This window comes from Fusarium phalaenopsidis (assembly GCF_050370095.1).
Source record: "Fusarium phalaenopsidis strain FUZ10S chromosome Unknown contig_32302, whole genome shotgun sequence".
Taxonomy (NCBI): domain Eukaryota; kingdom Fungi; phylum Ascomycota; class Sordariomycetes; order Hypocreales; family Nectriaceae; genus Fusarium; species Fusarium phalaenopsidis.
Genome location: NW_028145405.1, coordinates 2307701 through 2322483, shown reverse-complemented (window position 1 = coordinate 2322483; position 14783 = coordinate 2307701). Strand labels below are relative to the sequence as shown.

General features: G+C 54.4%; 5 protein-coding genes across 5 annotated transcripts; 1 reads left to right on the top strand and 4 right to left on the bottom strand.

Annotated features, from left to right (window-relative positions):
* Positions 1-929: 929 nt before the first annotated feature.
* LRP88_08079 (Per1-like-domain-containing protein) lies at positions 930-1989 on the top strand (the record flags this gene model as incomplete). The annotated part of the gene is made up of 3 exons (XM_083244589.1): positions 930-1055; positions 1114-1162; positions 1226-1989. The coding sequence occupies 3 exons, from the start codon at positions 930-932 to the stop codon at positions 1987-1989; spliced, it is 939 nt and encodes a 312-aa protein (XP_083099083.1).
* Positions 1990-2472: 483 nt separating this feature from the next.
* Positions 2473-3670, bottom strand: LRP88_08078 (uncharacterized protein; the record flags this gene model as incomplete). The annotated part of the gene is made up of 3 exons (XM_083244588.1): positions 2473-2479; positions 2543-3301; positions 3615-3670. The coding sequence occupies 3 exons, from the start codon at positions 3668-3670 to the stop codon at positions 2473-2475; spliced, it is 822 nt and encodes a 273-aa protein (XP_083099082.1).
* Positions 3671-4805: 1135 nt separating this feature from the next.
* Positions 4806-6104, bottom strand: LRP88_08077 (basic helix-loop-helix domain-containing protein; the record flags this gene model as incomplete). The annotated part of the gene is made up of 2 exons (XM_083244587.1): positions 4806-5375; positions 5439-6104. 2 exons carry the CDS (start codon positions 6102-6104, stop codon positions 4806-4808), a joined length of 1236 nt encoding a protein of 411 aa, XP_083099081.1.
* A 2098-nt stretch (positions 6105-8202) lies between these two features.
* Positions 8203-10044, bottom strand: LRP88_08076 (uncharacterized protein; the record flags this gene model as incomplete). Its single annotated transcript, XM_083244586.1, has 2 exons — positions 8203-9696; positions 9811-10044. The coding sequence occupies 2 exons, from the start codon at positions 10042-10044 to the stop codon at positions 8203-8205; spliced, it is 1728 nt and encodes a 575-aa protein (XP_083099080.1).
* Positions 10045-11201: 1157 nt separating this feature from the next.
* LRP88_08075 (uncharacterized protein) lies at positions 11202-13829 on the bottom strand (the record flags this gene model as incomplete). Its single annotated transcript, XM_083244585.1, has 5 exons — positions 11202-12068; positions 12116-12256; positions 12310-12506; positions 12555-12690; positions 12738-13829. 5 exons carry the CDS (start codon positions 13827-13829, stop codon positions 11202-11204), a joined length of 2433 nt encoding a protein of 810 aa, XP_083099079.1.
* Between the last annotated feature and the right edge of the window lie 954 nt (positions 13830-14783).

The following is a 14783-nucleotide window of genomic DNA, read 5'->3' as shown; positions in this document are numbered from 1 at the left end:
GTGTCCATGATCTGGTCCAGGACAAAATTACCAGAAATTTAGTTCATGCGTCGCGTCAGGGAACATCGTCAGGGAAGATGGATGGAAGAACAATGTTGTATTTTGGTATGGGGAGAGCTTGGCCAATTAGCGAGAGTTTGGTTGCCCAGCAACCAGCGTCGAACAACGCCAGTTTTTAAGCCTTGCAGCGGGTCAAGGAAGCAACAAGCCGTGATTAGTACAAGAAACGGATGTTTTTTCTCGAGGGAGACGGCATATGCAAAGCGCGTGTCCTCGTAGTAGATTATTACTCAGGAGTTGATGGCTTTCTGGCATGAAGAACCGAGGAATATGGAGACTCGAGGCTTACAATCCAAGTCACCTCCTGAGCACTGCTATGCAGAAGCCATCAAGTTTGCAATAAAACGTGCCAGAACAAAGCCACTAATTCCCTAAAATGCCCAAGACCCAATTCTGATCTGGATAACGGTCACTCAGAGACATTCTTGACAACTCCATCAACATTGCCCCTTGCTTTAACTGTCCCTGCCCATCCCTCGAGATGCCAGTCAAATGCAACAAGCCAAGGACTTACACCAGACCCAGCCAATAGAACAGAGCAACCAACAAGGTGCTGGAGGCTGGTTAGGTTCTTCCCCACATATTCCCGTCCTTCTGCCAAACTGGAAACTGCCTTTCGGGGCGCTACCGGCCCCGAGTTGAAGCAGCCCCTGGAGCTGGTGCAGTGGACATGATGATTGGCAGCACTCGGCCAATCATGTCCCTATGGGGGTACTGCTGTGTCCCGCGCCCGCCTAGGCCCGTAGTGGAGGTGCAGTAACTTCCACATCACCAACGCCCGGACACAAGCAATCTTCCCTCACTCACATGCCGTGTCGCATAATTCTTCTTTCCACCGTCTCCTCCGTAAAGAGGTCGATGCTTCTACAATGGCAGCTCAGAGGGGGCGGCCATGGACACGAGTCCTTTCCCTGACCGTCCTCATTCTCGCTTTTGTTGCTACCGTTGGTGCTTCAACGGGCGACAAGTTGCCAGAGTTCCAGAACTGTCTCAAGGTGAGCTTTTCGTCCACATTGCCAAGCTGGCCACCAGAAACTGATGGCGTGGGTGTAGGTCTGCAAATCTGAGAATTGCGCCCCTAATAAACCTCAAACTCCAATCCGTACGTGCCCGCGATCCCGTCTTTTGAGCTTCCTCGACTGATGTCTGTTTCCGCGATCGACAGCTGTCCTCCACCGTCTACTCCTCTGGACTTGCGCCAGCGAATGCGATTATGCCTGCCAGCACATAATTACGAACAAGCGCATGACCTCGGGTCTCTCTGTCGAGCAGTTCTACGGAAAATGGCCCTTCTATCGCTTCCTTGGCATGCAGGAGCCCTTCAGTGTCCTCTTCTCGCTCGGCAACCTGTGGGCGCATTGGGACGGCTGGAAAAAGGTCCGGGCCCAGATACCCAAGTCGTACTCTATGCTTCCGTTCTATGAGTGGCTGGCGGGTATCGGCGTTGCCTCATGGGTATTCAGCTCCATCTTCCATACTCGCGATTTTCGGATCACCGAGGAGCTCGACTACTTTGGCGCTGGCGCCAGCGTGTTGTACGGCCTGTACTACACGACCGTCCGGGTTTTCAGGCTCGACAAGCGCACTCCCCGGAGGCGAACGGTGCTTCGATGCTGGACGCTGGTCTGTGTCTTCCTCTACATATGTCACGTCTCGTACCTCAAGTTTATTCATTGGGACTACACGTACAACATGGCGGCCAACGTAGCCGCCGGCATTGGACAGAATGCCCTCTGGACTTGGTTCAGTGTTGATAGGTATAGGAAATCAAGGCGTATTTGGGCGGCTTGGCCTGGTTTTGTGGTGGCCTGGGTCATATTCGCCATGAGCATGGAGCTCTTCGATTTCCCCCCTTGGTTGGGTTGCATTGATGCCCACAGCTTGTGGCATCTCATGACTATTGGACCAACCATTCTCTGGTACAAGTAAGTGCTTCTCTATCAATCATATTGTTCCCTAGCTAACTCGGCGCAGTTTCCTAGTAAAAGATGCCCAGGACGATATATCTAATAACCAACGACTAAAGGCCTGAGTCGGTGATAGAAATGAAATGGAAATAGCATGAAAAGTAACATTATTCACGTCTCAATATTTGTAGTTTTATCAATTACGAAATGAAGCACCAGTGTCCCATCCAAATTGCTTTTATTAATGGTATCCCTAGCTTACTCGGCACTGATGAACCTCCTCGAGTCCAGCAGTTTACATGAGAGAAAGCCGATAACAAACCCAGCTACGCCAATGACCAGCATTAACGACGCAGTAAGCGATTGGCTCACCTCCCGATCCAGCCATTTCTGACGAAGACGCATTGTGCCCAGGCGCATGAAGAAGATTTCTTCTGCACACACTTCTCCAGCCAAGCTGGGTCTTAGCTCAGTGGACTTTCGAACGCTCTGCCTCTTTTCTACTCTATTGCCTGGTCGCATTCGTCAGCTCAAGGATACATGTCATCAGGGTGCAATCTGTGATGGTGACTTACAGTAGAGTCAATGACACATCGCCCTGGAGGCGCGCCTTGAGCTCAACCTCGACATCCAAGTTCAGCCCCAGCTGGAGGCGGACAGGCTTGGTCTCGGCGAGACGAGGCAGCACGGCTCCGGTCTTGATGCCGTCCCGGGTGGCGAGCTGCTTGTTGTTGCGGCGGCGTCGGCGGCGGCCCTGAGAGTCGACGCTGGAAACCTCGGAAGCCGAGTCGTCGAGCTGCCGGCGCAGGTCAGCCAGGATGTTATCGGCGGACCGGGCAGGGCTGCCACCGGGGCTAGAGCCCGGAGCGCCCTGACCCGATGGGAGGGCCGTGGTACCGACCTTGGGCATGATGTTCTGAGTGGCCATTTTCTCAAAGTAGGGGGGAGGTGGATCGGGTGATTCAAAGCTCAGCGTCGTCACGGACTGATATAGAGTGTGCGAGTAGCTCTCCTGATAGCTCGGCGGCGGCGGTCGCTTAGGGGGTCGGCGCTTGCGAGATGCACGAACAAGACGAAGAGGCTTGACCTCGAGACTGTTTGTCCGGCTAGGGTAGTACGGCGGCGGCTGAACGGTGTAGCCGGAGGGCTTGAGCGGGAGGACTCGGGGGAGACAAGTACCGGCAGAGACGCCGTAGGGTTGATCAGGGAGTGCGGGACCGGAGTAGGTAGGTAGTTCACGGAGAGCTGGTTCGCTTTCCCGCGGCCGGCTGCTGGGAAAGCTAGGGATACAAAGACAGAACGAGTCAAGGATTGGATTATCCACGCCGGCGCTGCTGGCAATGGAGGATGAGAGAGTGGATTAGATGGGAAGCAAAAGAGATAGAATAAAGTTGGGCACCAGGCCGTGAAGAGGAGAGGAGGAGAGGAGAGGAGGCTGTGTAGGTTGAAGGCCTGCTTGAACTGAGTTGGTGATGATGAATTCTTCTCAATGCTGGAGTTGAGGCCGGTCTATATACTCGTTCATGCGCATAATGTAAACCTTATCTTGAACCTCTAGGTTGACAGCCTTCAAGCGCAGATCGCCTACAGTCTATCGAGTGGTCCCAGAAACTCATCAGCTCGTACGATGGCATATACCTGTGAAACGGATGAACCGTCGTGTCGCTCACAGAGTCCACGTATTGAAACGGCACAGGCAGCATTCCGGCCTCCGTGTAAGCCACAAAACGGACGGGCGGACGGAAGCGTCTGTGAATGAGTGATTAGGAGTAGTTCTCTTTGGGTTTCTAAGCGCTAGGAGTTAAAGTCACAACCACAGGGGTGTTGTTACAGGTTGGTGTTTGAAGATTTGAGGCGATCAAACGGTAGTTGTCTAGCGAGGTCGGGGGTTGAGGGTGGATATCACCAAAGGCGCATCCTGCGACGGTTGGGGGTTGCACTCGCATATCTCCACTCATAAACTCAGGAGGATATAGACATATTCAAGACTAGGATCACAACTCAGATCATCAACCATCTAGTCTTACCCGGTAGCAGTTACTTGATAACCATCAAGTGAAGCTTAACTCATAATCTACAAGATGGCAAACATTGATCACATACAAATCATTAAATAGATACTTCGAGTTTGATTATACACACTCCGAATATTAATATTCAACTGCATCGTACTTGTTGTTAGCGACGATGAATTAACGGCGTATCTTAAGATTTGTTCTCGTCAGGCGTAGCTCTCACTACCCTTGCACTATTCCCTAGTTCTTCATTCCTTCTCTATAGGTAATATAAAACACCCATGGCAATTGCTGCGAACCCTCTCAATAACCACTCACACCTTTTCCCTTGTGCGGCGTATGAACATAACAGAACAGGTCATTAGTGAAGTAACCAAAAGGGAAGGAACCCAGATCAAACGACGCCCCCACATCCATTCTTTCCAACTCCATGTCAAAGAAGGACCGACCGAACCAAGGGAAAGTGGGCAACAGCAAAAAATCCTCCTCTATGGGTTTCCTCCCTTGATATTCATCCCAGGATATCCATCCATCACTTTTCGTTTCATTCCTTCCTTCCATCCTCTTTTTCAATGCAACTCTTTCAAGTGGCAGAGATGCTGAGACTCCAGAGCCTGGAACTTTTCCATACCCTAGTCTCTTCGGAGCGTCAATGCGACATCCCCAAACCCGCTTGCTTGGTGCATCAGCCCATTCCAGAAAGCCCTTTCAGCTCTTAACGAGACGCCTGTCAGATTGACGTTTCGAGAAAGCTTCATGACAGACACATTTCTCTACCAGACTCCAAACGCCATGACTCGCCAGGTCCATTCCTGTCAGCATCTCATGTGCTGAGGAGATCACGCACTGACAGCCCCCGCCCCTTGGAGTCTCGACGATCTTTATTCAGCATCAACAAAGCAGCCATGGCCTCTTGGTCAAGCTCGCTCTGGGGGTCAAGTGCTGGGCTTGTCAGGGCTGAGGTTGGCGCTGAAGCATCACCGCGGCTGTATGAAGGCGCCCCGAACACTTGCGGACCAAAAGCAGGCGACGTCCCTGCCGAGACGCTAAAGCTGTACCGCCGATGGTCTGTTGATACGGATGAATATGAGTGGTGTCGATGGCGAGAATCCTGGGGGGGTAGGGCTGGTGATATAGATGGATGACGGGTTTGCTGATCTGGCATAGCCGTCATGGCAGGCGATGTGACATCCGAATCCTCCATCTCGACGTCTTCGTCAACAGAGCCGGCTGGATCACCTCGAAAGGTTGGGTGGAATTCGCGGATAGAAGGCAAACGGTCTCGGGCCGTGGGCGTTTGCCTGCCGGATTCGGTTCGGGCGCTCTCTTCCTCCTGCTGTGCCTTTAACTTGGACACACAATCTTCGAGGTACCGGATATACTCGATCGACGCCTGTGTTTGCAAGACCCCTGTCAGTCACTCTATTATCAATATGGGCGTGCAAGGTGGACGAACCTGTAGAATGGAGAGCTTGTGCATATCTCCAGTGCAGGCAGGGATCATATTCTTGAGCACTGCAAACTCTTCGTTCATCTTGCTTCGCCTTCGACGCTCGATCAAACTATGGGCCGTCTTTCTCGCGATTTTTCGTCCTGCCGCGCTCGTGGCACTGGGTTGCTTCTTCTTACCCTTCTCGTCTGCCGCGACATCTCCAGCTGTTGAACCAGTTGTTTTTGAGTTGGTCGCTGCTGTGTTCTTGGTCCCTGCCGAACCCTTGCCTCCCGTCTTTGATTTCTCCTTACCAGCACCATTGTCACCACCGGTGTCCTGCGCTCGAGGTTTCATCTGGATGATTTTCCGGGATCGTGTTGGGGGAGGTGGTAGGGCGAATGAGCTCTCCTTTGCTTCCTTGGCAGCGGAAGAGCGGCGGCGCGCCTTTACGGTCTCGGCTGGCTGCATGGGAAATGTTGCCCCGGGGGAGGTGGTGACTAGCGGGTGTGACTTGGTATCGGTGGGTGAGACCCGAGATGATGAGGCTGTGGGGGAGATGCGAGACGCATCATGGATAGCTGGGGGCGGCAGCTCGAAGGAGAGCTGGAAGGAGGCGAGTTGTTGAGTGCCGTCCTTGGCCTTGATGTCGGATGAAGAACCTGGTGTGAGTGGGAGGCCCGGTCGAGGCATCTTGGTGGTGATTGTGATCTGAGAGTTTGCCTCGCCGGTCTTGGTGTTGGAAGAACTTGAGCCCTTTGGCTCAGACAAGGAGGTCTTGTGAGAAACAGCTGCCCGGAGGGTATGTGGGCGACGGCTCTATGGCTATAGGAGAGTGAGGCCTTTCGTGGAAAAGCGCTGCTGCTCTGTTGGGAATGGTGGTAGGTTGAGACTGCGAAACGAGCGAATGGAGAGAACCAACACCACTGCGACGAGGTCCAGTTCGGGGCCAAACCCTTTGCCTTGGATATCAGATACAAAAAGAGAAAAGAAAAGAAAATGCGGCCGCCAAATGGAGTGGAGGAGAGGGTTGGGTTCGTCGATCGTCGGCGGACAGGGTGCGTCGGTGTCGTCGTCGCAAGCACAAGCACGAGCACGAGCGAGTAATCAACAAGCTCGAGGCCGGCCGTCTTCGATTAACGACGGTCTAGTTTCAGTCTCAGCGGCGGAGGATAAGAAGATACGGGGAAGAGATATTAAATCGGACACCGAGAACGCTGGCCAAGAACCAACCAGCACGGCACACTGACTGCAACATATCCTCCAGCGGATGCAGCTACGGACCCGGTACCGTACACATGCACACACACACGCAACCACGCCTCCCCAGGTCCCAAAGGCAAAAGAGTTTCAACCCATGAACCCGCTTCTTCCCTCCAATCCAGCGCGGCGAGCTGCAGGCCGTCTTCCCAGAGCGGCCCAGCTTGACCCAGACCGACCCAGGTTGAAGGGATGCGATTTCATGGACCAAGCATCATCGAGGAAATGGTCGCGTGCTCTCTCCGGCGACGGACGAATCAGCGTGGGGTATTCGCCCATGTGGTCGTCGGTGGGCTTTTTGGTGGGCAGGGGTCTGGTCTCAGAAGCAAGAGAAAAAGCTTGGATTGGCGTCCTTCTTTGATGGGGAACGAAGGCCAGTCGCCTGGGGAGTGTACAGGAGGGCACGAGGGTTGGCATCGTGCAGCATTGGCACCATTCGACTCTTGTGTGTGGTTGAGATGGCTGCTTATGATGAAGATGGCGATGGTGTAAGTCGAGTCCACCGAGGCGACTAAGCATAATTCCACGACAAGAGACAAGATATCTTGCCTGCGGACTCGGCAGGACAAAGACACAAGGCGAGTAACCTACGAGATAAGCATCGCACAGACCAAGACGTCGACTCATCCAACCATCTCTCTCACTCCTTTCGAACCAGAACGTGAGCCAGAGGACGAACAGAGCGTGGTCAGGATCTCCAATCTCTCCAATCTTCATGACACACGGTCCCTCAGCTTGGGGTCTCTCCACCTCCACCATCTCTAGAATCTCCACCCATCCCAGAACAACTCCACCAGCCATTGAGAGGACTCTGGCACGAGCAGATCATGGCGCCCAAAGGGGCAATGGCACACACTTGAGGCTTCAATCATGGCGAAAGGACACAACCAGTGCAGAGGGGCACGTGTCCGCCTCGCAGACCCCAGACGCTCACACACAGGCCCAGGGCTCCGGAGACAACGGCAACGGAAACAAGGGTTTGGACGAGCTTCCATCGACCGGGGGGCGGGGGACACAAGGCTTGCAAACTAGAAATCGGGCTTTATTATTCGTCTGTCGACATGGTTGAGCACGTGCGTGTGTCTGCCGGATGTTAACCACCCTCAACAAGGACGCTTCCTCTCTACCATACATCCCGTCATTTTCCCTGATCCCAGGTGAATCCCACCCATCACCGTCTCGAGCCAGCCAACGTGGGGGCAAAGGTTCTGGGGCGGCTCTGATCAGAGCGGCCCCTGGTTCGCCACAGACCCACGATTGAGGCTTGTCTCTCACGATTCAACATCCCTGGGTGGCCTCCATCTCCTGCTCTGGCTTATACTTGATGGCCGAGCCGAACGCCCAGCGAGCTCGAACATCTGAGTGCGCTGCAAGGTACGTATTCCTTTCCCTTTTGTTTTGTATGGGCAATTTGCCCTATCATCCCAATGCTGTCCGGTTGATTCCGTCACGCTGTTCCAGTCATTCATATCGTGTCATAAGTCTCGGCTTCCACCCGCTCTATCCTCGGTCTTTCATCTCGCCCTGGCATTTAGATCTCGTTGCTGGGGTAAGTGACCTGGGTGGTAGGAGTAAACTCCTCCTTGATAGCGCGGACATTGACGAAGCGGGTCAGGAGGTTCTGGCTGCCAGCCTTGTCGTTGGTGCCCGAGGCGCGAGAACCGCCGAAGGGCTGCTGACCGACGACAGCGCCAGTGCTCTTGCAGTTGACGTAGAAGTTACCGGCAGCGTTGCGGAGCTGCTCCTCGGCGAAGCGAGCGGCCTCACGGTCAGCGGCGAAGACGGCGCCGGTGAGACCGTAGTCGGAGGTGGTCTCAATGAGCTTGCAGACGTCGGCGATGGCGTTGGGGGCAGCGTCGTCGTAGATGTATGTGGTCAGGATGGGGCCGAAGAACTCGGTCGAGAAGAACTTGTGGGCAGGGTTGGTGGTGGCGTAGATGGTAGGGTGAATGAAGTAGCCCTTGGAGGAGTCATACTTGCCGCCGACAACGAGCTCGAGGTCCTTGTCGGTCTTGGCCTCGTCGATGGCTCCAGAGAGCTTCTTGAAGGAAGCCTCGTGGATGACAGGTCCCATGAAGTTACCATGGTCAGTGGGGTTTCCGATCTTGATCTGCTCGACCTCGGCGACCAGCTTCTCCTTGAACTCGGCCCACTTGGACTTGGGCACATAGAGTCGAGAAGTGGCACTGCACTTCTGGCCCTGGAACTCAAAGGCACCACGGACAGTCTGCTTGACAGCGTTGTCAATGTCGGCCGAGGGGTGAATCAGGTGGAAGTTCTTGCCGCCAGTCTCACCAACAACACGGGGGTAGGAGCGGTAGCGGCCCGAGGCGATACCCTCACCAATGGTGCCATACAGCTTGCGGAAGACGGCAGTGCTACCGGTGTAGTGGAGGGCAGCAAACTCCTTGTGCTCGAGAACAACCTTGGTGACCTCGACGGGGTTGCCAGGGACGAACTGGATAACATCCTTGGGGAGGCCAGCCTCGAGCAGGATCTGGTAGACGAGCCAGTTGGAGGCAATGGCGAAGTCGCTAGGCTTCCAGACGACGACGTTACCGAGGAGAGCGGGAGCACCGGGAAGGTTACCAGCGATGGCGGTAAAGTTGAAGGGGCTCACGGCGTAGACAAAGCCCTCGAGGGCGCGGTACTCGAGGCGGTTCCAGACACCAGGCGAGTTGTGCTCGGGCTGGGTGTTGTAGAGCTGCTCGGCGTAGTGGACGTTGAAGCGGAGGAAGTCAGCCAGCTCGGCGGCGGCGTCGATCTCGGCCTGCCAGGCATTCTTGCCCTGACCGAGCATGGTGGCGGCCATGATATCGTAGCGGTACTTTGTGGAGATCAGGTCGGCGGCCTTGAGGAAGACGGCAGCTCGGTCGGCGAAGGGGAGGGACTCCCAGGCGGGCTTGGCTGCGAGGGCGGCGTCAATGGCAGCCGAGACATCGGCAGCGGTGGCCGTGTGGTAAGATGCGACAGTGGTGGCATGGTCAGCGGGGTTCTGCTGCTTGGAGAGAGCAGAAACCTTGATCTGTGAAGTTTTCGTGTTAGAAGCAATGATTCGAGATATCATGGGTCTCTTATCAAGCTCAGCTCATGATAACATGATAGGAGCCATGATAAGGACTGGAAAGGTCAGACATACCTCCTTGCCACCGACAACAACGGGAACCTCGACGGGCAGCTTCTTCTGCAGCTTCTCAATAGCAGCAGTCAGACCCTCCCGTTGCTGGCTGCCCTTGACGTAGTGCTGGTTGGGCTCGTTGAAGACCTTGGGCGTCTTGAAGGTGGCCAGCGTAGCGGCGGTGCGCATCTGCTGGACCCTCACCGCGCTGCGGAGACCCTGGGCGCCGGCCCGGTTGAGGATCATGGAAGACATTGTTGGATTGTGAGAGAAAGGAAGGGAGAGTTTTGATGATCTTCGCTGTCTTCGAGGGTATCACAAGAAAAGAAAAGGAAAAAAGAAGACGATTTGAAGATGAAGAAGAGGAGGTAGAAAAAAGAAGAGAGGAGAAATAAATCAGTCAGGTGGTCACTGGCTACCTAAAAAAGGAACGACACAAGCCTCGCCTCGCGTAACATAGACAACCTCCTCACCCAGACAGCCATGATCCCCATTCCCGCCCGCCACGCGAGCTCTCTTTTGCAAGACAAGACAAACAGTATGGGGTTTTTTTCGTAGCTCTTTCGGCTTATCACGGCCTAAAATGCCACCCGTGGGGCGGGGAGACACGAGCTAGCACATGACGTCGCAGCTTCCCCCAAGCAGGGAATCGATCTTGATTGGCCAATGGCTGTCCCCCTTGGCGCCGGTGTCGGCAGGTGGGGCGCATCTCCCGCGAAGAGCCGCAGCCGCCCGCCGGCCGGCGGCACCGGGGCAGGGACGGTTCACCAAGACCGGTACGGATGCAGTCTTGAATAGTAATACGTGCAATGGAATTGCCTGGTTCAGGGATTACATCTTTCTTGAGCCGGGACTGGATGCCCCGCCGCTTTCTCCCTGCTCGGCTTGATCGGTCATCCTATGCCGATAAGCATCCAATTCCCTTCACTGACCATGAATCGCTGATACTCGCGTGCTCAGACATGGCCGCGCTTTGCCGACGTGGGGGCTTTGATGGTCATGTGCGCCCATGTGGATGGCTTGCATAGGTAGGCATCAACTGGGGAAATCAATGGCTCCCATCACATATGGGTCCTTCTTATCGTTGAATACCCCATACTGAGTACCCAATTCGATATCTTGACAACCACGTACATTATGGGTAATCTCATCAACTCTTCCACGCTGTCTTGTCGTCCCTGTTGAGACATATCCATCCCCCACATATCATTATACTCTCCCTTCACCAGCTACAACCAAAACCACTTACAAATCCACAAATGTATCGCTGGTAATCGCTTCTTCCGGGTATAAAACTTCGGCCGCCCACAGCTCACTTCTCAACAGTCAAACTGATTGCCAAAGTCCGAGTATCATCTCAAGTTCTCTCACCGTCTCCGTTTAGCCCTGATCCAAGAGATCCCAATGGTCCTCTAGGACCGATCTCCAGACTCTCTCGGCGTCTTGGGCTCGTCTCTCTGACGGTAGTTGAGCAAAGGCACTGTCAGCCCATACATGTCTGTTCGACCCTCTGGGTCATGCTGGTTGATTTCCACATTGATGCACACGTCGAGCGTCCCGTCGTTGCCTTTGCCGTGAGTCTCTCTGGACGCCGCCTTGTGCTTTGTGCCAGCCTTGACTTCGCCCCTGTGGAGGAACTTGTGGCCGTCATTGCCCACAAAGATGTGCTCCTGCGGCTCGCCACTACTTCCATCATCGCTTACGAGCGTCTTGCTGTTGACATCGCTCTCTGGACGGTTTGGCGAATTCTCTGTGATTGTCGCAAAGTTACGGCTTGGCATCGTGCAATGGTTGTGGTTGGCTGTCTTGGTTGAATCGCCGGGGTCCTTGTTGAACAAGTCAAGCAGCGTCTCGTCTGTCTTGTGGTTCAAGTGGTGAATCTTGTTCCTCCGGGCAAGGAGGTTGGCCACTGCTGTCGGCGGGGGCTTGTTGACAATGGCAGACGAAATGACGTTGACCATGTATCGGTGGTCTTCCTCGGCAGGAATCTTGAGGCTCGGGTTCGAGTAGAATCGTCCCAGAGCAGCAAGGTGCACATCACCTCCGAGAATCGTCACACGCGCGTTGAATTCGGCAGCCACCTTCTGAAGCCGCTCCATCAGGTCGAGGCGTTCCTTCTTGTGTGTCCTCGCGGTGTAGTGGTCGTCCAAATCATCCAGCAGGTCGATGCTCCCATCAAACTGGTTGAACAGGCTCCCACCCACACCAAAGCGTCGGTTCAGCATCTTGATGGGACCCATTACTGGGCTTCGGAAGATGTTTTCGAGCCATGTCAGGCGCTATAAACAGTCAGTCACCGCTTCACCAGCTTAGACGAGGAGCATACCGGATACGCGATGGGAATACCCAATAGCAGAATCAAATGCTTGATGGGCTCACCCGCATTTGCGGCGGCTTCAAGCTCTGACCGAAGCCTCTGGAAAACCTTTTCATACGTCTCAGGATAGTTGATCTGGTGTCGAGTGCGCTACATAACTCATTAGCTCCAAGCTGCCAACAAAGGGCAGGCAGGCAACAAACCTCGACTCGCGCGTCGATCCCTAGCAGTGCAATACGAGCACCAAGGCGAGCGTATAGGTTGTATGAGCGTTCAGCCACATAGGGACCTGGTTTGTCGCCCACAATGTACTGCGGCTCCTCCCTCATGGGCGCCACATATGTATCAATGAGCTGGTTGGGGTCTGGTCCCTGGGTAACCTCCTCCAAAGCAGCATGATCTAAGTGCGGTCAGCATGGATAACTATCTAGCAGCCGTATAGACATACCAGTGGTGTAGGTCGATGCGGGAGGTGGCAAATGATGCTGAAACAGCATATAGTACTTGTGTGCGGTTCCGCCAATTCCACGGAAGACATCGCATCGCATGAAGTGGTCAACATATGACCCAAAACCATCAATGATCTACTTGGTCAGCAGTGTAGAATTACGGGCAGTCCGCTTAGACTCACGTCATGGTCATCCCAAATGTTGATCTGGGGAATTTGGCCGTTGACTAGGGCAAAGGGTTCCGTGTTGTACCAGCGGATGTAGTTCTTGAGGTAGTAGTCGTCACATTCAGCACGGAGCTTCTCGGGGAAAGGATACTCTCGACGCTTCTTAGGGTTGCTGATGTCGGTCCACTGGCGCAGGGGGCCGTCAACTCGGATGCCGTCGTTGTAGATCTGATCACCGCCGCCGACCATGACGTGGAAGGGAGCCTCGCGATGCTTCCGTACCACGTCGTTCCACAGCGCCGGACCGCTCCAAGCCTCCTCGTCAGTACCTACACTGAAACCGTTGCACGAGTGAAACATGATTCGCATAGACTCCCTTGCAGCGGGGACGAAGAAGCTGTTCACCTGTGGCTTGTATCCTGTCGAGAAGCGCAGACCGGGAAGAGCGTATTCATAGCTCGTTTCGGCATCTTGGAGGGGAACGTTGATGTCGAAAGCCCAAAACGTGTTGCGGGGATCCGAATAAAGGCAACGTCCCTCGACCGTCGACTCCTCAGCCGTCCCATTAGTAGACTCTGTGCCGATGGCGTCGGTAGGGTTTGAAAAATCGGTCGTTTGTGAAGGCGCGGCTTGCTTCAATGTCAAGGAGGGAGTGTGCAGAGGTATCTTGCCTCCACCCTGGACGACGACAAGAACGCTTCCATACCATCGACCTTGTTCCATGCGGCGGTAGTTGAGGAGAGGACCACAAACAATCAGCTTCCCATCGGGCGCCCCTTGTTCTGGGGTGGTCTGCGCAGCATGGCTTTGGGGGACATCATCGCCCATGAGGTTGCCATTGGCGTCACCAGCGGCAGCAGTGATGGGCCTGTGTTTTCCAACGACACGATCTCCGTCCTCGGGTTCCGCGCGGGAGTCATTGAGGAAGTCTGCAAGTTCGCCCGTGTTGCCATTAACGTGGTGAGGATCTCGCGGTGCCCCCTGGCCACTGAGCTGTGCGGCGTGTTGCGCAAAGGCAGTCGATTCCTGGTGACGCCAGCGACTGGCTGACGCATGCGGATTCCTTTGCGACTCGCTGGTCACAGGTCTGTCTCCGCTGTCCGCCATCTTTTCGGATCAGTTTCGGTTTAGGACTGAAGAGTCGAGGCGAAGGATGGTATCGTCGACTTTTGGGCGACCAAGAGGGGAGGCCTCCTCGGTTTTTTGCTGTGGGCGCAAAATGTGTAGTGGCTGTAGACAAACAAAAGGTGCAGGAACCAAAACGACGTCACTGCCACACTCGAGTCGCGGACGCGTCGAGGCAACTGTGCGACAATGCAGATAGACTCAGTACGTCTAGCAGCTACCGGCAATGGATTCAAAACAAATCGATGATGATGTCTGCGACAGAAAAGAAAAGTCGAGTGCCAATGTTGATGGAAAAAAGATGCCAATCTCTGGGTGAGACACCACGACACAAAAGCACAGCACAACTGGATGATGACGCAGGTGCAACCAGAATACGTCCCGCTGATACAGGGGTCACAAGGTCGTCAGCGGGAGACTACGACCAGAAAGGTAACTACCTGCGAGGAATAAGAGGAAAGGTACCGGCATTTGGTAGGGAGGGAGCAGTGACCGCCAGCTGCAATCTCGCTCGTCGTCTTCAGCTACGAGAAGCTCTGCACAAGCAAGTCAGGCAGCCCAGCGACCAAGTACCAAGAGGGTAGATCAGGGAAATGTGTGGTGGACGATGCTGCCAAGCAAAATAATCAAGCCTGCCATTGGCCCAGTCGGATAAAGTGGCAGCAATCCTTGAGCACATCCAAACACCTCTTGGATGCCAAGCTCCATCTCTCCAGCACTGGCGTTGGCGGCCGCTCAACCTTTTTTTCTTTTAGCTGGGCCTGGACCCTTTCTTATCTGACAACATCTACAGTATAATCTGACAACGTTTCTTACATGCAGCCGTTGGACCAGCCCTGCACCATTCAACGTTGAAATATGTCACTGGGGTTTTGTTCCTCGCACTCGAAATGGGCATAACACAGCGATGCGTGCTTCTTCCAATGCCATCAAACA